Source organism: Eschrichtius robustus, chromosome 10, assembly GCF_028021215.1.
Source record: "Eschrichtius robustus isolate mEscRob2 chromosome 10, mEscRob2.pri, whole genome shotgun sequence".
NCBI lineage: Eukaryota > Metazoa > Chordata > Mammalia > Artiodactyla > Eschrichtiidae > Eschrichtius > Eschrichtius robustus.
In genome coordinates this window covers 82,966,649-82,991,285 of record NC_090833.1, presented here as the reverse complement: position 1 = coordinate 82,991,285, position 24,637 = coordinate 82,966,649, and the positions used below count along the sequence as shown (strand labels likewise).

Below are 24,637 nucleotides of genomic sequence, written 5' to 3'. Positions count from 1 at the left end.
TAGCAGTCATTCACTGATTATCCTCCCTCCTGCTCTGGGCAACCAAGAATCACTTTCTGTCTCTATGGATTTAAATATTATGGATATTTCATATAAGTGGGATCATACACTGTGTGGTCTTTTGTGTTACTTTTTACACTTAGAATAATGCTTTTCAAGATTCATCCATGTTGTTCCATTTATCAATAATTCATTCCTTTTTATGGATGAATAGTATTCCATTTTACATATGTATGCATTTTGTTTCATCAGTTGATGAACATTTGGGTTGTTTCCACTTTTTGGTTATTATGAGTAATGCAGCTATGAATATTCATGTATGTTTCTGTGTGAACATACACTTTCAATTTTCTTGGGTAAGAATGGAATTGCTGAGTCATATGGTAACTCTATATTTAGGAAATGTCAGACTGTTTTCCAAAGAGGCTGTACCATTTTACAGCCCCATCAACATATGAAGGTTCCAATTTCTCCACATCCTTGTCGAAACTATCATTGCCTTTTTGATTATAGCTATCCTAGTGAGCATATAGTACCTCACTGTGGTGTTCATTTGCATTTCCCTAGTGACTCATGATCTTGAGCATTTTATGTACTTATTGGCCATTCATAGATCTTCTTTGAAGAAATATCTATTCAAACACTTTGCCCATTTTTAAATTGAGTTGTCTTTTTATTGTTGAGTTGTAGGATTTTAGATACTAATCTCTTATCAGATATATAACTTACAAATATATTCTCCCAGTCTGAGGGTTGTTTTTTCATTTTCTTGATAGCCTTTGGAAGCACTTTTTTCTTAATTTTTATGAAGTCCAATTTATCTGTATCTTCTTTGGTTGCCATGTATAAGAAACCATTGCCCCATCCAAGGTCACAAAAACTTACAACTATGTTTTCTTCCAAAGAGTTTTATAGTTACAGCTCTTACATTTGGGTATTCAATCCACTCTAATTTTTGTATATGATGTGAGCTATAGGTTCAACTTCATTCTTTTGCATGTGGCTATGCAGTTGTACCAACACCATTAATTGAAAAGACTATTATTTCCCCTTGTCAAAAATAAATTCAACTACTTTAACAAATATAGGGCGATTTATATTTTTCTCTTTCTTCTTCTATCTGTAGCTTTTCAGGTATTTGACCACTTCATCTAAATTGTTTAATGCCTCAGCATTAAGTTATTCATAATATCTTCTTAGATTTTTAATATATATAGAAACAATAAGTGATGTCTCCATTTCATTTGATATTTTTGTCTTCACACTTTTCCCTTCACTTTAATCTCAAAGAAGCAACTCTGAGCTTTAGTTTTATTATGTTTGATCCCTATTTCAATAAATTAAGCTCTTTTTCTTCCCCCTTCGTGCTTAATTTGCAGTTTTTATAACTTACTGGGATAAATGCTCCACTCATCGACTTTTAGCCATCTTTTCTACTAAAGATATAAAGTCCCCTCTAAGCACAGCTTTACCTACACCTCATGAATTGATACTTTATTTTTTAAATGAAATACTTTCTAATTTTCATTGTGGATTCTTTCTTAACCCAAGGTTACTTTGGAGTATGTTTTGTAGTTTCTAAATATATGAGATTTTCTAAACCCCGTGTTTGTTTTTTGTCTTTGTATCTCATTTTAATTATGGTCAGAGAATATACTCTGGTTACAATTCTTTAAATCTTGTTTAGATTTGCTTCCTGGTATGGAAAATGGACAGTTTTTGTAAATGTCCCACATGTCCATGAAAAACTGTATTATCCATTTGTTGAGTACGATAAACTACACATGGTTATTAGGTCAATTGTACTTTCTACATCCCTACTAACTTTTGATTACTGAGTGTGTGATCTTCCTCTATGAATGTAGATTTCTCTATTTCTCCTTGTAGTCCTCTGATAAACTTAGAAGCAATATATTGAATTCTATAAATTTAGAATTGCAGAATCTTCCTAATGACTTAGTTCTTTTATCATTATCAACTACTAGTAAGTCTTTACTAGAGGTAAGTCTCTTTACTACTCGTAAGTCTTTTGCCTAAAATTCTGTTTGATATTAATATAATATAGCAGCTTTCTTTTGGTTAGTGTTTATATATTTTTTATATAAATTTTTCTGTATCATTACATTTTGTCTCTCTTGTATAAACAAGCATACCTCAGAGATATTGTGGGTTCAGTTCCAGACCTCCACAATAAAGCGATTATCACAATAAAGTGAATCACACAAAGTTTTTTGCTTTCCCAGTGCATATAAAAGTTATGTTTACACTATACTGTAGACTATTAAGTGTGCACTAGCATTATGTCTAAAAAAATGTACATACCTTAATTTAAAAATAACACTGTTGGGAAAATGGTGCCAAAAGACTTGCTTGACACAGGGTTACCACAAACCTTCAATTTATAAAAATCACAATAAAGCAAAGCACAGTAAAGCAAAGCACAAGGTATGCCTGTCAATTGAATTGTGTTGTTAACTGACAATGTTTGTCTTTTATTGGAAGAATTAGCTTGTTTACATTTAATGGAATTTCTGATCCATTTGGATTTTTTTTAACATCTTTATTAGAGTATAATCACTTTACAATGTTGTTAGTTTCTGCTGTATAACAAAGTGAATCAGCTACATGTATACATATATCCCCATATCCCCTCCCTCTTGCATCTCCCTCCCACCCTCCCTTTCCCACCCCTCTAGGTGGTCACAAAGCATCGAGCTGATCCCCCTGTGCTATGCAGCTGCTTCCCACTATCTATTTTACATTTGGTAGTGTATATACATCAATGTTACTCTCTCACTTTGTCCCAGCTTACCCTTCCCCCTCCCCATGTCCTCAAGTCCATTCTCTACATCTGCGTCTTTATTCCTGTCCTGCCCCTAGGTTCATCAGAACCTTTTTTTTTTTTTAGATTCCATATATATGTGTTAGCATATGGTTATTTGTTTTTCTGACTTTCTTCACTCTGTATGACAGACTCTAGGTCCATCCACCTCACTACAAATAACTCAATTTCATTTTTTATGGCTGAGTAATATTCCATTGTATATATGTGCTACATCTTCTTTAACCATTCATCTGTCAACGAACACTTAGGTTGCTTCCATGTCCTGGCTACTGTAAACAGGACTGCAATGAACATTGTGGTACATGACTCCTTTTGAATTATGGTTTTCCCAGGGTATATGCCCCGTAGAGGGATTGCTGGGTCATATGGTAGTTCTATTTTTAGTTTTTTAAGGAACCTCCATACTGCTCTCCATAGTAGCTGTATCAATTTACATTCCCACCAACAGTGCAAGAGGATTCCCTTTTCTCCACATCCTCTCCAGCATTTGTTTGTAGATTTTCTGATGATGCCCATTCTAACTGGTGTGAGGTGATACCTCATTGTAGTTTTGATTTGCATTTCTCTAATGATTAGTGATGTTGAGCAGCTTTTCATGTGTCTCTTGGCCATCTGTATGTCTTCTTTGTAGAAATGTCTATTTACGTCTTCTGCCCATTTTGGGATTGGGTTGTTTGTTTTTTTAATATTGAGCTGCATGAGCTGTTTATATATTTTGGAGATTAATCCTTTGTCCATTGATTCATTTGCAAATATTTTCTCCCATTCTGAGGGTTGTCTTTTCGTCTTTTTTATGGTTTCCTTTGCTGTGCAAAAGCTTTTAAGTTTCATTAGGTCCCATCTGTTTATTTTTGTTTTTATTTCCATTTCTCTAGGAGGTAGGTCAGAAAGGATCTTGCTATGATTTATGTCATAGAGTGTTCTGCCTATGTTTTCCTCTAAGAGTTTTATAGTATCTGGCCTTATATTTAGGTCTTTAATCCATTTTGAGTTTATTTTTGTGTATGGTGTTAGGGAGTGTTCCAATTTCATTCTTTTACATGTAGCTGTCCAGTTTTCCCAGCACCACTTATTGAAGAGGCTGTCTTTTCCCCACTGTATATTCTTTCCTCTTTTATCAAAGATAAGGTGACCATATGTGTGTGGGTTTATCTCTGGGTGATCCATTTGGATTTAAATTTACCACCTCACCGTTTTTCCTATATACCATTTTTTCTCTGTTCTTTTCTCTTTCTTGCTTTCTTTTGGGTTGAGTACATTTTTTTGCTGTTGTTATTCTTTTTATTCCCATTAGTATATAGTGATAGACTACTTTTCAAATCTTTTAGTGTCTATACTCTAAATATTATAACATGCAACTTTGAATATTCAAGTCCAATATAAAACAGCAGCTTTAACCTTTTCTCTGACATAAGGACCTTAAAGTACTTCTCTTTATCCCTCACTCAACTTAACTGCCATTGTTTTCATGTAGTTTAGTCCTTTGGGTTTTTTTAACCCTCAAGACATTATTTTCATTTCAAAATCACTATTCATTTAACCCATATATTTACCCTTTCAGTTGTTCATCATTCCTTCCTGCGTCTCCAAGCTTCCATCTGGTTATCCTTTTCCTTCTGCTTAAAGACAACCTTGGGCTTCCCTGGTGGCGCAGTGGTTGAGAATCTGCCTGCTAATGCAGGGGACACAGGTTCAAGCCCTGGTCTGGGAAGATCCCACATGCCATGGAGCAACTAGGCCCGTGAGTCACAACTATTGAGCCTGCGCGTCTGGAGCCTGTGCTCCGCAACAAGAGAGGCCGCGATAGTGAGAGGCCCGCGCACAGCGATGAAGAGTGGCCCCCGCTTGCCACAATTAGAGAAAGCCCTCGCACAGAAATGAAGACCCAACATAGCAATCAATTAATCAATCAATAAATCTTTAAAAAAAAAAAAAAGACAACCTTTTTGTGTAGTTTGTTAGGGAAAAAATTATTTTTGTGTGTGAAATTTTCTTAATTTTACCAATTGCACCCTTACTGTTAAGGCATTTTTGGTTTGTATAGAACTCTAGGTTGGTACTTATTTTTTCCATCACTTTGAAGATGCCATCCCATTGTCTTCTGATCCCCAAATCTTTAAATTGAGGTAAAACTGGCATATCAGTTTCAGGAGCACACCATCATGATTCCCACTGTCTTTATTTAGTCAGTTGTCATGTTTTTGGTCCTTTGAAATATGCCTTCTTTCACTGCTCTAGATTTTTTTTCTTTTTTTAGCTTTCAATGGTATTGATAATATTTGCACAGGTATGATTTTCTCTGAATATATTTTGCTTGGGGTTTGTGGGACTTCTGAAACCTGTAGCTTGATTTCCATAAACTTTATAAATTTCTTAAGCATTAACTCTAAGTGTTCTCTATTTCCTCTCTTTTGGGGACTACAGTTACATTAATGTTAGCCCTTCTTGGTGTTATATTGTTTTCTGGTTCTTTTCCATGCTTTTGTCTCTCTATACATTAATCTGAATTTTTTTCTTCTGACCAAATTTAATTCACTGTATCCTCAGCTGTGTTTCATCTGGAGTTAAACTCATTCACTGATTTTTTATTTTTAGCTATTATAGTCTTTTAGTTTTTTTAAATTCCCAATTCCCTATTGATATTTTCAAACTTTTTTCGTTTTCCTCTTGCGCATATTACACAGTTGTCCATGAGTGTCTGAGCATTTCTTGTAGTGCCTGCTAACCCCAGAACTGAGCAGATGTACCCACCCAGTCACAAGCAGTGGTGGACTAGGGCAGGGGCCAATACATGTAAGATATACAGAATGCAGGAGCAAAGAACATGTACTCTCTGAAAGCAGATTCAGTCCTAAGAGGAACACAAAGATGATCTGAATATGCCCATTTTTTCCCCTTCCCATTTGCTTCTGCCAGCCTCCCACAGCGTCATTCTTTTTTGAATTCTCAGTTGGAGATTATCACGCAGGTAACTTGAGTGTCTGCTTAGCCTCGCACAAGAGCAGACCTATGGCTACAAATTCTCAGGGAAAACTTTTTACCCCTCTACTAGAATCTAGGCGAAGTCAACCAAGTTTTCTTATAGTCTCCCTTTGCTATTGGGCAGATTTTTCTAATTTACTCTTTCACTGAAGAAGATATTTGAGGTGCCATGTATGCAGAGGTTTCAGGGCTTTAAGTACCATGCTATTGAACAGATGATGAGAAATCACTAAAAGATATTAAGCAAGGGAACACAGATGATCAGATATGTTGATTCATTTGTAATAACAATAAATACTTACTGGAGTTACAAAGGTAAATCACTTAGCCATACCCCCAAGCAGCTTATATTCCACCTAAAGCAATGGTTCTCAACCAAGGGCAGCTTTGTCTCCCAGGGAATATTTTCTGGTTGTCACAACTGGAAGGATTCTACTGACATCACATGGGTAGAGGCCAGCATGTTGCTAAAGGGAGCCCATGACAGCTCTCTACAACAAAGAATTATTCTGCCCAAAATATAGCAGTAAAGTAAGGGAAGCAAATAAGTACAATAAAACATATAATATTAGTCTGTACAATGTATAGGGGGGCATGAAAGTGGGCAGGGGAATTCATGAAACACTTCAATGGGCATCCAAAGCTTAAGCTGAGTGGAAATACAAATGAATATAGGAGGTAGGGGTATTATTATGAGCCATGCATGAGGTATATTCCCCACATCTGGAGAACAACTATGACTAAAATTTAGTGGCAGACCAGGTAGGTGAAGAATAAGGAGGCAAGATGAGGCTGAAAAGGCAGGCAAGAGGCAGATTGCAAAAGGCCTTACATACTATACATGAAGAGTTTGGACTTCACCCTGTAGGTAAGCGGATAGGAGGAGGTTGATATTAAAGGGTAACAAAGAGAAAACAAGAAATTTATTCAAGAAAGATCATTCAGGAAGAATTACGGGAAAAGGCTTAAGGGCAAAATAAGGCACAGGCCAATTAGTAAACCTACTGGAATACTTAAGGCCAGAGAAGACTAGAGCCAGAATTAAAGCACCAATTAGAAGGATGGACTGACAATAGTAAAGTACTATACCCAGTCTTTAGTGATGGAATATGAAGAGAAAATAAGGTTTAATCCCAGCTTTCCAGCACTACTCAAAGAGATAGAGTACAGGAGAACATTTACAAGAAAGATAATGAAAGATAACACCATCCATTTAGATCTCTTGCAGTAAAAGAGCTATGCAAGTATATAGAAGCGGTTATTATCAGAGGATATAGCAGCAAAATCTGAATTGTGCCTTGAACTCTCATTATCATCCTTCAACCAATGACAAAAGACTTTTAGAATATTTTTCTACTATATCCATATCATATTTTTATATATGTATTTATCTTACTTCCAGATATTTTCCTATTACATTATTTTAACTAAAAACACAATGTCTTCATTTTATTATTTAAGTATTTGTTTAATGTTTTAAAATTCAAGATACTTTAGATTTTTTTAAAGACAAAAGAATAATAAAAATAATTTTACCTTTCAAATGTGACTTTTTAACAGCAAAGTGGAAAAGTGGGAAACAGTCTTCCTTATGGTTTTTTTTTGGGGGAGTGGGGGGCCAGGGGGAACAATCTCCCTTAAAAAAGAACAGCACTTCCAACAAAACTAAAGGAAGAACTTACATGTACACCTAATTCAGAAAGGAGACAACTGGGACTTCCCTGGTGGTGCAGTGGTTAAGCATCTGCCTGCCAATGCAGGGGACATGGGTTCGAGCCCTGGGCCAGGAAGATCCCACATGCCGCGGAGCAACTAAGCCCATGCGCCACAACTACTGAGCCTGCGCTCAGGAGCCCACAAGCCACAACTACTGAGCCTACGTGCCACAACTACTGAAGCCCACGCACCTAGAGCCCATGCTCCGCAACAAGAGAAGCCACCGCAATGAGAAGCCTGCGCACCACGACGAAGAGTAGCCCCCGCTTGCCGCAACTAGAGAAAGCCCGCGTGCAGCAACAAAGACCCAACACAGCCAAAAATAAATAAATAAAATAAAATAAATTAAAAAAAAAAAAAAAAGAAAGGAGATAACTAAAGACATGCATAAATACCTTATTTTAATCCAGAAAAAAAAAAAGAAATACTTACTGGATCTTCTTAGTAATAATAGATTATCATTGAAAATAAGGTTTTTAACTATTCAATATAATCTCTGAAATGGTATCTAGTTAAGATAATATTTGCTTTAAATATACCAGACAAATATTTCCAATCAGCAAAACAAAAACCAGCACAACAACTTGCATCTGAGAGTCTGACATTCTAATCCACTGGATTTACATTTTTTCCTAAGAAAAATAATATAAACAAATCTTTTGGGGTACTCTACATATTAGAAGTACTCAACTACCTATTTGTAATTGTTAACTTTCAACAGTATGATTCATCAGTAAACACCAATACAGTACTTTAGCAGTCACCTTATGTGAAATAACAAGTGGAAAACAAAATTTCTCAACAACAGTGGGTCATCAAATTGCTTCAGCAGTTACTTTAAAAAAATTTATTAAAAAAACTTACACACACAAACATAATTAAACATTTTAAAATTAGACTGAAATCAGTTATGAAACTTCCTTTTCCCCTTTTACAAAAAGAAAGTTGCAAAAGTAAAAGGACAAACTTAATTCTAAATATTTCCTTGTTTTTTTAAATTGCTTGCTACTAAATTATTTCTTTACTCGCCTCTTTAGGTTCTCAAGGTGTTCCACATTAACATCTTGTAATGCCAGTACCGTTGCCTTAGACAAGGAGGGATTGAATGAAATAGTCATTAGACAGCACAAATCTATTAGATCTCTCTGACATTTCTGCAAACCTTCCAGGAACTTTTGGTATTTACAAGCATCCTTTTTTAACTGTTTCATTTGTAGCACTGAAAACCCTATCAGACCAGTAAGTATTTCATCTACAAAGTCTACATCTAGATATGCAGTACCATCAGAAATTTTTGCTGTTATACTCCAAATGCCACCAGAACTTGAGAGATTTCCAGTTAAGGTTACAATAAATGCTTTGACTTTCACTGTTGTAACTTCCTTTAGTTTGCTGGCCATTAGAAGAGACAAATAGATAAAAGGTGGAGAATATAAATCCATGCTGATAGAAAGATTAGTGCTATTCTCTGATGATCTTGAAGAACAAGTCTGTAAGTGTTGCTCATTTTTATTAGAAATGTGTGAACAACTTCTTGGTACATAATTGACCAGCTCTCCGTTTAATATTTTATTATTTAAGGAATGTCCCTCTGAACTGCTGGTTTGTTTTATTTTATTATATGTCTCTGAGTTCTTATCTTTATTTGTAAAATTATGGGGTACGGGTACATTATGATTAACTGAAACAATACTACTGTTTTGGTCTCTAGCAGATGGACAACTAAAAGATTTGTCTTCATTAGTTATTTGCTCAGATAAATTTTTTTCACTCCAATTATTATTTCCATTTTTGCAAATCAAAGAAAAATTATTCAGAGTATTAGATCTACGTGAAAATCTCTCTATACTTTCATCTGTAGTTCTGTTCAAAGTCAGTGGCTGTAATTCTTTGGTCTCTGTTTGTTCTTTCTGGACAGCTTCTTCTAAAAGCAAGGCCTCCTCCAATGAAAAGTCATCTAATTCCTCATCAGTAAAAAGCATAGACTGGTTTCGTGGTTTCTCCTTTGGTCTTGGAGAAATAACAAGTCCTGGTTCAAAATCTGACTGTCTGATGGTATTTGAAGTATTTGAAGAACTACCTGTGCTGAAACAACTTCTTTCCAAAGAGGTGTTATTATTTGCTGCAAGCTCATCGTTTTCATCAAGAGTTGCCAAGAGTTCTTCATCAGAAGGTCCTAACGCAGGCTGTAGAACATCTGTAATTCTGGGGATGCTTTGGTTAGAATTATTTGGTATGACTGGAACTATAGGATCAGGTTCCCCAATTAATCTGGCAAGAACTTTTTCTTGGGCATATTCCTCTAAAAGAGCATCTACTTCTCCTCCCAACACCTTCACATTTTCTGGTTTCAATAAGAGAACACCAAGACGGAAAGAAATGTTTCCATAAATCAAAATTTTTGTACCTGGAGGAAGATCACTATGAAGAGCTGGAATAGACTGATATTCCATCCCCTGTATTTGTACAATTCCATCAGTTAGCTGTAGCATCAACATTCGTGAAGGCTTTGCTTCCCAAGGTTTTGGGGTTACTTGTGTTTCAGCTGTAATTAGGTCATTCGTTGTATTCTTTCCTCTCAACTTTTGTATCTGGGCATACGCAGGTTGACTTACATCAACCAATGAATTAATCTGCAGAGCAAAAAATCCATTCAGTTCTCCTTTTGGAACTTCTAAAATGCCATCAGGTAAAAGACGATGCTCCAAATCTCTCAGATCAGTAAGGAGCCATTGCTCAAATACTTGTTTATTCATTTGTGCCTGACTCAAATTAACATTATCATTTTCTTCTTGGATCCAGTTAATACAAGCTTCCAGCCACATTAAAGGCACTTTAACATGCCATGTAGCTAAAAGCCAGGTTTCAACTCTTAATGCAATACTAGCTATACTCATTTCTTTTATATAAAAGAAATATTAGGCATCTATTACCTGAAAACAAACAAAAAAAAATTATGGTAATTCAGTATCTAAATACAGTTTCTATAATTCTCTACAATGCACAAACAGGAGTAATCAAACTTTTAGATTTTTCTCTCTTCAGCACCTTTATAATTCTTTGACTTTCTACATGGCAAAACTTCAAATGCCACAAGTAATCAGATGGTAAAAAAATAAGAAAAGCAAAAGGTTTGAGACAAGATATACCTAGGTTTGAAGACTAGCTCTTCAAATTATAAGTTCTGTGACCTTGTATAAATTTCTTAACTTCTCTAGCCTAATTTTTTCATCTATAAAATGTCAGTACCACCTCCTATCTAACACAGTTGTTGTGAGGATTACATGATTAACATTTGTAAAGCATAATGTCAGACCTACAAAATACATGTAGTAATTAGTAGTTATTATGTTAATATAATAATCAGATTCTAATAATTTAAAATTTAGCTAAGAAACAATATTTACTAAGGTTCTTTCTATATCTATAATTCATACTCTATTAAAACTTATACCATTGTATTCCATAAAATTATAACAAGTAACAATAGATTCTGAGCTGATGTAAAGCATCTTATTTGTTTGGGTAAATAATTCTCAACAGTCCTATCAGGTAAATATACTTCTGATTTTCTCAGTATGATAAAAAAACGTAGCCAAACACTAAAGACTAACCTTTTTTCACAAAAGTATTTTTTTCCTTCTACAGATGAAGATATCTAAGAGTTCGAATTTATAAAAGTTTTAACATGCCCATAAGAAAACTTACCATTTGGAACAGGAGCACAGGATCTGAGGACGGGATTTGGAACTGGTTGTTCAGTGGAGTACTTGTAACCTCTATTGCTCAGAAATGGCCCTGAGAGCTAAGACAAGAAGCAGTAAGGGTTATAAGAGGAAGCTGCAGAAAGAATCACTGGCCTATTTTCATAAGTGCAAAGTTTGATGGTATGGTTTGAAGTTTCCTATTATCAATCAGGGTAGAATAGAGGTAGTACAGAATAAAAACATGAGGTTTGGAATGAAATAAACAAAAGCAAGTTACCACGAGAAACTCACTCTACCTTAGCTTGTTTCCTTCCCTATATACTTACTTCATAGGGCTACTGTGAAAATTAAAGGATAGGAGAAGATGGCGGGCAGAGCACCAGCATAGGCACGAATCAGCTGACCCGAGGTGGCAATCCAATCATTTAGGCTGCTCACTTAGGCCCCAGCAATGGTTGCAGGCCAGAAGCAGGCCACCCAAAAGGCATCCGAGGTCCGCAAGCAACCTGAGGCTGAAGCAGACCAAAGCAGCTGAAAGTGAAATTGAACAGTACCAACTGCAGAGGGAGAAAAGGTTCAAAGCCAGAGAAGCTGGAGCTCTGGGATTCCATGGCAGGGGCATCACTGGGGTGGAAAAAGAGACCCAGGTGATGACCATTCTCCAGATCTACCTCTGGCAAAACAGGGATGAAGTGCTAGATAACCTCTTGGCCTTTGTCTGCTACATCTAGCCAGAGATCCATGAAAACTACTGCATAAATGCATAGGGGAAGAAGCTCTGTTCCACGGACTGGCATTTTAGATGACTTCATGGAAAATGAAATTTTAACAAAGCTCAAGTTACATTCTTGTGAAAAGGCATTAAATTATCTCTGTATATTATATAGTAGGTTCTCTCACTTTTTGGAAAATAGCAAATCTAGCTTCCTTGTAAAAACTTAAAGCTAATCCAAATATTTCATTTTTTTAACCTTGCATTTCTTAGAAAATTTAATAGGCATATATTGTCTGGTTTCCCACATCTTTTAGCTAAAGCAACATATATGTATATATCAACACTGACTTCTTCTTTTGTAGATGTAGTTTTTTTTTTTAATTTTTAAGAAAAAAAGGGATTAATTTTTTTCCCCTAAAGCTTTGTGAAGGTCAGGGGATTTATCTATGAAAAATTAGTAAATAGTTATTTGTAACCTGTACTAAGCAGCATCCAGCCTTAAAACAGTCTTTTCTGGCTAAAGGTTAGAACAATGAATACTAGTATAATTGTTTGGGCTGCTTTTAATATCTTTTAATAAAAATTACTAGAAGACAGAAATCAAGAATTTGTTACATGTTGTTATTTGGTGTACCGATAATCATTTAAAAGTAAAACCTGCTTATCGTGTTAAAAAAAAAAAAGAAATAAAAAAACAAAGGAGAGCCAGTATATAATCTAGCCGTTCAGCGTGCAAATGTGATGCCAAATTATCTTTCACTTACAAACTCTGTGACCCTAAACAAGTGGTCACAGTATTAATTTAAGAAATGGTTAAAATTTAAAGGAAGAGTTACAGTTATTGTGAGGAATACAAGAATAACATTTTAAAGGAGGAATTAAGAAGGTCATAACTACCAAACTGATGAATCTTTACACTGAAGAAAATAATTTAGAGTACAGATATATAATTTTTAAATTACATGTGAAAAACAATGTAAAAATCCAAAGGTAGGAGAGGTCCCTGCCCATAGTGATAAAAATAAACCATGCAGAGTCAAATCGGCATGTCTCTTTAACAAAGAAACCAACAATCTCTACATGAGCCCTCTGATTTATCAAATGGAAATATTTTCTACCTTCTGGCTAAAAAAAAGCAAAACACAGTGTGCTAACTTTTGTGTACAAAAGAAAGGAAAATAAGCACATTCTTCTTTACTTTATACATAAAGGACTTCTAGAAGGATAAACAAGAAACTAGATAAAACTTTAAATACATAGCTACACTCAATAACAAAGAGTAAAATCTTGTGGGCCAGGGCTTCCCTGGTGGCACAGTGGTTAAGACTCTGCCTGCCAATGCAGGAGACACGGGTTTGAGCCCTAGTCCGGGAAGATCCCACATGCCACGGAGCAACTAACCCCATGGGCCACAACTGCTGAGCCTGTGCTCTAGAGCCTGCGAGCCACAACTACTGAGCCCGCGTGCCACAACTACTGAAGCCCATGTGCCTAGAGCCCGTGCTCCACAACAAGAGAAGCCACCGGAATGAGAAGCCTGTGCACCTCAGTGAAGAGTAGCCCCCGCTCGCTGCAACTAGAGAAAAGCCCGCACACAGCAACGAAGAACCAACGCAGCCAAAAATAAAAAATAATTAATTAAAAAAAAAAAAAAAAAAAGTCTTGTGGGCCAGGAACAGAGGAGAAACCTAGAGTTTTAGTGCTGATATAAAGCCACCAGGAAAAGGGGACTTCAGGCTAAAGCTCCAAGGCTTTAAGTTTAAGGGTCCAGTGTGCCAATTATAGGTCAGAAGACCAGAACAAACTACTTGCTAGAACTGGGCCAAAAAAATCTTCCACTCAATACCTACCTATGGCCTATGGAGGGAACAGGGATAACCTAAGAATGGAAATGGGGCCTACATAACTTGTATAGTACATATAGCATGGTCCAGAACTAGGCTATTCACATAAAAACCCAAGTCTCTAATGACACAGCTGATCTAGAGCTATGCCAGCCAGAGGGTCAGGTTGAAGCAACTCCAAAAACACACAAAAGGGAAAAACACACATGGGAAAAACCTCTATCCAACATAAGCTCTCAAACCAAAATTATAACATATTTAAGGAAAATCACCACCATAAGCCACATCAGCAGACACAACAAACAGGAGAATTTATACCTGGAGAAATCTGTTTTTAAATGAAGAATCCTAAATATTTTTAAAATGTCTCTGAGCATACTAAATACACTTTAAAAGTAGGACTAATCCTTAAAGAAGAATAGAAGATAATTAAACAGTAACAGACATTTATGAAAAGTATCAATTGGACATCTTGGAAATGGGAAACAGCCTCAGAAATTTAAAACTCAGTAGATGGGATAAACAAAAGGCTAAAAACAAATGAAGAAAGAACTTACACTTTGGAAATTACATAGAACAGAGTATGAAGATTTAAGAAATTAAGCAAAGAAGGGGAAAAAAAGGTAAGTAGGGAAAATAGGCTCCTACACTGAAGTAATCACAGTTTCAGAAGAAAATAGAAGAGGTGAAGGAAACAGTTTTGTTTTTTTTTAAGATAATGGTTGAAGGTGGTCAAAAGGAACAAATTTCCAATTATAAGATAAACAAGTAATAGGGATGTAAGGCACAACATGATGACTGTAGTTAACACTGCTGTACGATATGTACGAAAGTTGTTAAGAGAGTAGATCCTAACAGTTCTCATCACAAGGAGAATTTTTTTTTTCTTTTTCTTTTTTTTTTTTTTTTTTTTTTGGCTGCGTTGGGTTTTTGTTGCTGCCTGCAGGCCTTCTCTAGTTGCAGTGAGCGGGCGCTACTCTTCCTTGCAGTGCGCGGGCTTCTCATCGCCGGTGGCTTCTCTTGTTTCGGAGCACAGGCTCTGGGTGCGTGGGTTTCAGTAGTTGTGGCACGTGGGCTCAGTAGTTGTGGCTCGCGGGCTCTAGAGCGCAGGCTCAGTAGTTGTGGCACACGGGCTTAGTTGCTCCGTGGCATGTGGGATCTCCCCGGACCAGAGCTCAAACCCATGTCCCCTGCATTGGCAGGTGGATTCTTAACCACTGCACCACCGGGGAAGCCCAATTATCTTTTTATCTATATGAGATGATGGATGTTAGCTTAATCTGTTGTGGTAATCATTTCACAGTATATGTAAATGCTATACACCTTAAACTTATATGGTGATATATACCAATTATTTCTCAATAAAACTAGAAAAAAATATATAAATAAAAGTGAAATTTTTTCATAATAAAAAAATAAAGAATAATGGTTGAAATTTTTCTAAAATTCAAAAAGATATGATTCTGTAGGGTGTAAAAGCTCAATATTGCTAAGCAACACGTGTAAAAATCCACCTCTAAACATAGCATGGTAAACTGTAAAACATCAAGGACAAAGAAAAAAAAAATCTTTTTTATTTTAAATCTTAAGATTCAACAAGCTGGATCCAAAATTTGAGGTAACAAAAATGTAGAAAATACAAAAAGAATTCAGAGGGAAGTTAAGGTATTATGTTTTGTCAAGGAGGATAATAGAGATTCTGATTATGTTTACTATTTTATAAGAAAAATATAAAAATTATGTGTTTAAGGGTAAAAATGAAAGATTGAAAAAACATTCTTATAATCCCCATGAAACTCAGAAAATAGATTTTTAAAAAGCCATAAAATTCTAAGAACAAAGAAAATGGGAGAAGAAACAATGGCAACAAATTTTGGAAACTGGAAAGCAAACAGATTAGTACATGATTTAGCAGACACTAGAAAGTTGAATTCTAAGGTGGTATTAAGAATGGCTGATATAAAAACCCGGAACCCACAAAAGGCAATACTAAGTATGCCTGGAAGTAAAGGGTACTCTAAAAACAAGATTGATTAGACAATTCTTTAAGACATTTAAGACTGTGGCATCCCTATCCCACATCAGGAAGATACATAATGTACACTTCAAAACTGTTAAGAGGGTAAATTTATGTTATATGTTTTTTACCATAATTTTTTAGAAAGAGAGAAAAATCAAGAGGGAAGTAGAGGAGGAAAAAAAGGAAAAAATAAAATTACCTCTATTTGCAGATGACATGAATGTTTATGAAAAAATGCCAAAGAATGTACAAAGAAGCTATATCACCTGATAAATGAGTTAGCGAGATGCGTCTTTTTTGTGCTCTATTTAGTGCCACATTTTCACACTTTTGTGCTTTTTGTTGATGATTTCACTATTTAAAACGGCCCCGTAGCATACTGCTGAAGCGCTGTCTAGTGTTCCAAGCCATAAGAAAACTGTGTGTGATGTGTCATATGTAAAATCTGTGTGTTAGATTAAGCTTCATTCAGGCATTAGTTATAGTGCCACTGGTCATAACTTCAGTTAATGAATCAACAACATATAGTGAATAAAGTGTCTTTAAACAGAAACACAAATAAAACAAGGTTATGTACTAATCAGTGGTGAAATGTCATGACCAGAGGCTCACAGGAACCTAACCTTGTCTTTTCTCTAGGAACAATAGTTCAGTATTCCCTAACTCAGTGTTCACAGGGACTTTATACAGAACATAACTACCAGGAATAATGAGACTTGACTGTACGAGCAATGAACAAAGAGTACAATTTACAGTAGCCCTCAAAACTTAAATCTAACAAAATATGTGCAGGATGTATATGCTGAAAACTACAAACTACTGGTGAAAGAAATCAAAGACAACCTAAACAAATGAACAGACATGCTGTGTTGAAGACTCTATGATCAAGTTTCAGTTCTCCCCAAACAGATATATAGGTTCAATGCAATTCCATTCAAAATCCCAGCATTCTTTTTTTTTTTTTTAAAGAATGGCAAGCTGATTCTAAGATTTACATGGAAAGGCAAAGAAACTAGAATAGCCAAGGTAATTTCAAAAAAAAAAAAGTTGGAGACTCACACTGAGTTCAAGACTTAGTATAAACTACAGTAATCAAGACAGTGAAGTATTGGCAAAAGGATTAACATATCGGTCAATGGGAAGACAGCCTAGAAAATAGACCCATTCATATATAGTCAATTGATTTTCTACAAAGTTGCAAAGGCAATTCAAAGGAAACAGGATAGTCTTTTGAACAAATGATGCTACAACAATTGGACATCCATATGCAAAACTATGAACCTCCATCAATACCTCACATCATATATAAAAATTAAATGGACCACAGACCTAAATGTGAAAACTAAAACTATAAAACACCTATAAGAAAAGTTAGAAGAAAAAAAAACCAAGCTCATAGATAAGAGAGAACAGACTGGTAGCTGCAAGAGGTAAGGGGTGGGGGTGGGCAAAATGGGTGCAGGGGGTCACAAGGTACAAACTTCCAGTTATAAAATCAGTAAGTCATGGAAATGTAATGTACAGCATGGTCACTGTAGCTAAAATACTATATTGCATATCTAAAAGTTGCTAAGAGAGTAGATCTTAAAAGTTCTCAACACAAGAAAAAAAAATTTTTTGTTACTAAGTGTGGTGATGGATGTTAAGTGGATTTACTGTGGTGATCATTTTGCAATGTATACAAATATCAAATTATTATGTTGTATACCTGAAACTAAAAGGTTATATGTCAATTATACCTCAATTTTTTTTAAAGGAGAAGAAAAGTTAGGAGAAAAATCTTTGTGATCTTGGTTTCTTAACAGTGTTCTTAGATACAACACCAGAAGCATAATCCCTAAAAGAAAGAAATTAATAAACTGAGCTTCACCAAAATTTTAAAATTCTGCTCTATGAAAGACACTGTTAAGAGTATAAAGACAAGCCAAACACACACAAAGACAAGCCACAGACTGGGAGAAACACATAATTGACAAAAGACTTATATCCAGACTATATAAAGAATTCTAAAATTCAATAGGAAAACAAACTAATTTTAAAAGGAACAAAAGATTTGAATAGACACTTCAGCAAAAGATATGCAGATAACAAGTAAGACATTAGGGAAATGCAAAATTGAAATCACAGTGTGATATTACACATCTATTAGCATAGCTAAAATAAAAAATAACTGACAATACCCACTACTGGAATTCTCATACATTGCTGGTGGGAAAGCAAAATGACACAGCCACTTTAAAAAACAGTTCAGCAGTTTCTTAGGAAGAAAAACAGTGTAGCATTTTCTTACAAAGTTAAACTCACCATACAACCCAGCATTACTAGGTATTTACTCAAGAAAAATGAAAACGTATACTCATTAAAAATCTCAACGTGAACATTTATAGCAGCTTTTTTCATAATCACCAAAAAACTAGAAACAACCCACATGTCCTTCAACTGGTGAATGGATTAACAAATTGTTGTACATCATTACAATGGAATACTATTCAGTAATAAAAAGGAATAAACTAATAGATGCAATAACATGGATGAATATTGCTACAGATGATATCACTCAGAAAATTCATATGTTGAAATCCTAATGCCCAATGTGATGGTATTAGGAGGTGGGGCCTGTGCGAAGTGCTTACATTATGAGAATGAAGCCCTCATGGGAATTCCCTGGCAGTCCAGTGGTTAAGACTCTGTGCTTCCACTGCAGGGAGCACGGGTTCGATCCCTGGTTGGGGAACTAAGATCCCACATGCCGTGCACCATGGCCAAAATAAATCAATAGATCAATAAATAAAAATAAAGTCAGAATTCTGAAAAGATATTAATTTAAAAAAAAACTTACAACCCAATAACAAAAAAATAAACAAACAGTAGAGACGTCTCCACACAGCTACTTACCCCTTCTGCCATGGGAGATCACTGTAAAAAGACTGTCATCTAAGAACCAAGAAGCATGTCCTCATCAGACACCCACTAAATCTGCTATCACCTTGACCTTGGACTTCCCAGTCTCCAAAGAAATAAATCTCTGTTGTTTATCAACCACCCAGTTTATGCTATTTTGTCACAATAGCCCAAATAGACTAAGACAAATGTTAAATGCATCAAGCTAAGTAAAAGAAGCCAGACAAACACTGTATAAGTCCATTTAGATGGCATTATGGAAAAGGCAACACTATAGAAACAGGTGGCAGCAATGATGTGACTAATGTTTGTCAAAACTCATAGAACTATATACAAAAAAGAACATGAATTTTACTGAATGTAAATTATATCCTCAATAAAAATACTGAAGACAAACACCAAAAGGATAGATATTTAATAACTAATTTTCAAACTTGCTGAGGAAAACACAGAGTAAAGAAAACAATCCAAAATAAGGCACAAAAGGAACTGGCAAGCACTATAAATAGAAAGAATAAACAAGGTGGTAGAAATAAGTCTAAATATATCAGCAATCATAATGAACATAGATTAACTCACCTGTTAAAAGATACTCTCAAATTGAAAAAACCAAGTTCAGCTGCATGCTTAAAAGATGACCCTAAAACAAAATAACATCGAAGCATGAAATTAATTAAAATAAGGCATGTTAAAATCTCCAAGCACGATATTACGAGGCCACAGTTGAGTGACATCTTATCCTCAAGACAGAGATCTGTACTTGTATAACCTAAGATTCCCAAGTGCTACTTTATCACATCTGTTGTCATTTTTTTAACCTCAAAAATTAAGCAAGATCCAAGGCTCTTAGGTGTGCTCATTCAATTATAAGTTACCTTATTTCCTCCACTAAAATTTAAACACCACAGCACTGGCAAATGGGCCTAGTCTAACTGGCAGAGGTGTTGTAGTAATGAGATGACAGTCATTAAGTAAACTGAAATCAAGACAGTGTACTTTCAGTAGAGTTATAATTATTTAAATGAATTATCAAGTATAAATGCCACAATTAATTAAGTTGTTTGCAGAATGTTTTATACTATAAATTACTCGGTGTATACAGTATATACCCCTAAATTATTATATGCAGCCATTTAACACAAGTGTTATTTTCTACCTGAACCTGTTAAATAGTAGGAGTTAACACTGTTAGTACTTCTAGGAGGAGGAAGGAACCAATAAAAAAGAAAGACTGATTGATTGTGAACTGAAAAGGTCAAGGCTGGATAGAAAATGAAAGAAAGGAATTTCAGTGGTGTTAATTCTATATCTCAGCAGTATAGCTGTTTAAACAGAGAACTGAAGAAAAAGGTTTAATAAAAATTAAAACCTCTTATTTGTAAGATTTTAAACTTTTTCAAAATACATACTTTTACATCTGTAATATTATCTAAACCTCAAAATAGTCATTTATGATAGAAAAGGTAGGGATTGTCATCTATTTGGGTGAGAATGAAACAGGCATGAAGATTAAGACATACAGATCATACATAGTAGCAGACGCAGAACGAAATTCTGCTAACCTCCATTTCTATATCATTTTCTAGACCCTGTTTGACTTAAAAGAGAAAGTAAAACCAGTCCCTCACTTACATATACCCACTTGCATACAAACTATAAAACTCATTCATAAATGGCCATTCTATAAGAGCACTACACTATTACAATGAACAGACTTTTCTCAGATCTCATTTAAACGACAAGCTCACCTAGTATATTCTAAATTATTTCCTTTACAAAGTCAAATCAAAGAAACACAACATCACCTACTGCATCTATCTTTGTAACAGCTTCAAAACAGTGTTATCATTAAGTACTTTTCCTTTTGCTATAACTCTACTAAAATGACATAAAAGTTTTTTTAATTTTTAAATATTACAAACTGACATTTTAAAGCTTATGTATTCATTTATTTTTTTAATTTTGTAGTTATTTCAAACACGCACTTCCTTGTTTGTGTTGTTGAATACAGCAAGTGACAAAACTCCTTTCACATGATAGTTGGGACAAATTCTGAGAAACAGTGCTCAATGAACCACAGTGAAATTGTTCTATTAACACGTGGCAGTTCTAATTAATAATTTTCTCCAACTACTACCTTCTAGGATTTAAATTTCCACTTCCAGAGCTACATGATATACTACAATTTTATAATAATGTTATAACTAAGTGCACATTTGCTACATAGAATTCTTCATTTAACAGCAAAGTAAGTAAAGTGGAGGGCATATTGATCTGAAACATGGTTTACTCCCCACAACTGCATGTTAAAACAATTTTAATAAGAAGATATTTCTACATATAATAGGATTTTTTTTTCCTACAGGTAAAAAAGAAAAGCTTATTAAATTTTTTAATTAAATGGAAAACGTATTATCATGTGGGATTATAAAGTCTAGACTGGGTTTCAATAACCGAGCCCCTTAATAATTTAGTAAATTGTATTACTTGCATCTACTCCTTCAAGAGAATTCCTAAGGTTTTTGTTCCTCCCTTTCTTGAGAAACTGAGTAACCATAGCCACCGCAGGTAGAAGCAACTCAGAGGGGAGGTGTTAGCTAGAGCAGCACAACTTCTCATCTGTTCATACATAAAGAACAGCCCCTGATCCTCCAGAACATCACCGTCCAAGAAAAAAATACGAAAAAGTATACGTTGTTGAAATTGTACATTAAGAAATGTTCACACCGTATGATTTCAAAACTTAATCTTAAGAAAATAATCAGAAATGAAGACAAAGATTTTATGTGCCAGAGTGTTTATCATTGTGCTTTTACAGTGTGGAAAAAAAACAGAAACAATCTAAATGTTCAACAACAGTAAAAGAAAAAAAAAAAAAAAAAATTAAATATATTACATTGGATCCATGAAATAGTCTTCTGAAAAAACATTTTTCAGTACTATTTAATGACATGAAAATATGTTCATATTTTATTCTGTTAGGAGAAAAGGCCAGATGTAAAACTACATACATCTTAATCTCCATTAATTTTATAATCATGAAAAAAATGTTTTTTAAAAATTGATTTACATCTTGCGCTTGCTAAACTTGGCTGACCACACTAATCTACATTCTAGATCTTGACTGCAGAAACTGAGCAGAAGAGAATAGAGTAAGAAAATTCTATCATTCGCCACTAAGACTTAGGCAAATTTGATTTATAAGTTAATTTTCAGTCAGCCTCACATATTTCAATTTTTGAAAAAATAGAAAAAGAGGCAGAAGTACTGATGCCATCCTTTTGGACACTGTATGTGGCATTCAATCAATAGCTAAGACTTAAAAGCACTAACAAATACTCAAGTTATAACCAGTCCATGTTTCCACTGTCTTCATCTAAAAAATACAGGTGAGTCTGTGTTTTAAATCCTTGGGGATGACTTTAAGGTAACCCCAGAATTTTGAGAAGGCACTCTGAAAATTATGGGAAAAAAATTTATATTTAATGACTGAAATCAGAAAGAAGTAATTAGTGGAGCTGTTTGTGGATCCTCTATAACCTAATGTAAGGAAAAGACAGAGAATAGGTTTAGGAGTCTGATTCCCATTTCTGCTATGTGACCTTAGACGTGTTCCTTAACTTTGTCTTAACCACAATTTACTCGCAGAACTGTGATAAGCATTAAAACTGCCAGCACAAGGTCTGGCACAAACTCAGAAAATGGTAGTTATAAAATTTTAAGTAATCATCCAGCTCGCTAGTATACAATCTCAATTATATTAGTTTATCAAAAGTAAATCCCACAGCTAAGTAATACTAGCTCTAAATTCATCAGGAGTCCAAATAATCATACAATTATTTACTCAAGACAGGAGCCACAATGTATCAACCAAGTTGGTAAGTCCTTGAATGAGCACAGATGTAACATAGTTTGGCTGAAAACAATAGAGAATGAAAGGATGGTGAAAAGAGAGACTTTCCTCAAGCTAGCAAGTCCCTGAATGATGATGGTGGAAAAAACAGACCTTCTTGTTATTTAAACAGTAAACCTATAAAGCAAATTAAAAGAGGTAAGGAAGTAAACAAGTAGAAAAAGAAAAAAGCAAAAAAAAAAAAAATCTGACAATGGCATCTAAAAAAGAGGAATAAGACCTTTCAGCAGTTAGGGTCCAGTCAGAAGACAGTGAAACTGGGAATAAGTTCTTAAGATAAAGCTGCTTACTTTGCATTCCTGCCCATCAATCATCACTGTTTATCAAGGCAGAAAATAATGGTTGCAACAGAAATACTAGCTTGAAAGAAAACACCATTAGTACAGTACCCCTATATGTACCTATTTGTGTTAGTGAACTGTCCCAGGTTTTAAATGACAGATTCAATTAAATGCTGCAAATCCTGACTGGCAGATTAAATCTCTATAATCCAAGTATCCCCAGCCCCTTCATACACTCAATTTTCTTGGCTGAACATTAAATAAAAATCCAAACTATGTATCGTAAAACCAAATGCAAGTTAAGTTTTACCTCCCAACAAGACTATAATATTCTTCATGGTGGGGCCATTAAAAAATTATATTACAACTCAAAGAGCCTTTTAAAAACTCCACAATCCCAAACACTATGCTCTAACAGTATTTGTTAACTATCCTCCCAGCCAGTAAATGTTGGTGCTTCAAGAAGTTCTCAGTTCCTCCTAAAGAGTTCTCTTCCTGATTAAGCAAGTAAAAGATAAAAGATGACGGAAATCAGACATTTTTTTAAAATGCTGGTTACATCTAATTTGCAAAGTGTTCAAGAGGAAAATCAAGTTACAGCGGAATGAATCAGCACAAATTCATCATTACAAAAAAAAAAAAGTGTATTCTAACGGTGGGTTTAGCGTCCCATGTAAATTATAACATTTTTATGCTTCAACACAAGTTTGGGGTTGTGGGTGAGAGTTGGAGGGCTAAGAGTCAGGATGTGGATACTGGGTACTACTTACTGGCAATTTCCCAGGTTTGTCACCGATTCAGAGTGACCTTAAGTGCCTTAACAAAAGAAACCATCAAAGCCTGACACAGGGGCCTTAGAAGTAACCGCACACAAAGCAAGTATAAACTGAACACGCTAGAACGGTAACATATCTGAGGGCGAGGGTTTTAGTCTGTTTTAATCACTGCCGAATACCTTGACACACGGTGGGCGCTTTAAAGTGAACAAACGCAAAGCGGATGTCTACAACGCATTTTGCGATTTGCATTCATTGTAGGATATGAAAGCAATACTTCCAGAAATTTTTCACACGTAGCGGCAGCACCGACACTACAAAATACTCGTACCTCAGGTCCCATTAACAAAAAAGAAAGGAAAAACAAAAGGTTTCGTCAGAACGGAGAGCCCTGTAAAGACCCCGGGAGTACAGGCTCAGCGCCGGAAGCAAAGGGACTGAGCTCCCCCGGACTCCGAGGCTCGCCCGCCACAGCCCAGCGGGACGGCCAACATCTCCCGGAACCCCGAGCCCAGCGGACAGCGGGCCGCGACCCTCCGGCTGCGCCCCCGGCCCGGGCCACGCCTGACGGGCGCTGCGGCCCGTTACACACAGCTCGCCCCGCAGCCTGGGCGAGAGGGGAGCACGGGGGAAGAAAGGAGACGCGAATGCGGGCTGTGGAAACGGGGGCATTCGTCTGGGCCTAACACCGACCTGGGCGTCCCGCCTTCCCCTCGTGCAACACTGGTTCCTGGGCCTCGCGACTGTGAGAACAGGAACAGCCACGGCGCGCGCCCTAATCCTTTTTTGCTCCTTCCCGCCCGTTTTGCCGCGCACTCACGCCCCTCCTCCAAACCCTGAAGACTCCTCAGGGCCCAGAGGACGCCTCTTCATCCGCCCCCTCCCTGTGCGCGTGAACTGGACAGCCTTTAGTTCTCGCGAGAGGTTTTCCCCCTCC

General features: G+C 35.8%; 1 protein-coding gene across 1 annotated transcript; it reads right to left on the bottom strand.

The window, feature by feature from the left end:
- Positions 1 to 8,069: 8,069 nt before the first annotated feature.
- On the bottom strand, positions 8,070 to 24,525 carry RMI1 (RecQ mediated genome instability 1). Its single transcript, XM_068552493.1, has 4 exons — positions 24,394 to 24,525; positions 19,310 to 19,370; positions 11,252 to 11,348; positions 8,070 to 10,476 (listed from the first exon to the last, which is right to left on the bottom strand). The coding sequence occupies exon 4, from the start codon at positions 10,438 to 10,440 to the stop codon at positions 8,557 to 8,559; it is 1,884 nt and encodes a 627-aa protein (XP_068408594.1). The 5' UTR covers positions 10,441 to 10,476; positions 11,252 to 11,348; positions 19,310 to 19,370; positions 24,394 to 24,525; the 3' UTR covers positions 8,070 to 8,556.
- Between the last annotated feature and the right edge of the window lie 112 nt (positions 24,526 to 24,637).

Bases quoted from the DNA above. Each gene is read 5' to 3' on its own strand.
- RMI1 (XM_068552493.1), bottom strand. From the start codon at position 10,440: ATGAGTATAGCTAGTATTGCATTAAGAGTTGAAACCTGGCTTTTAGCT.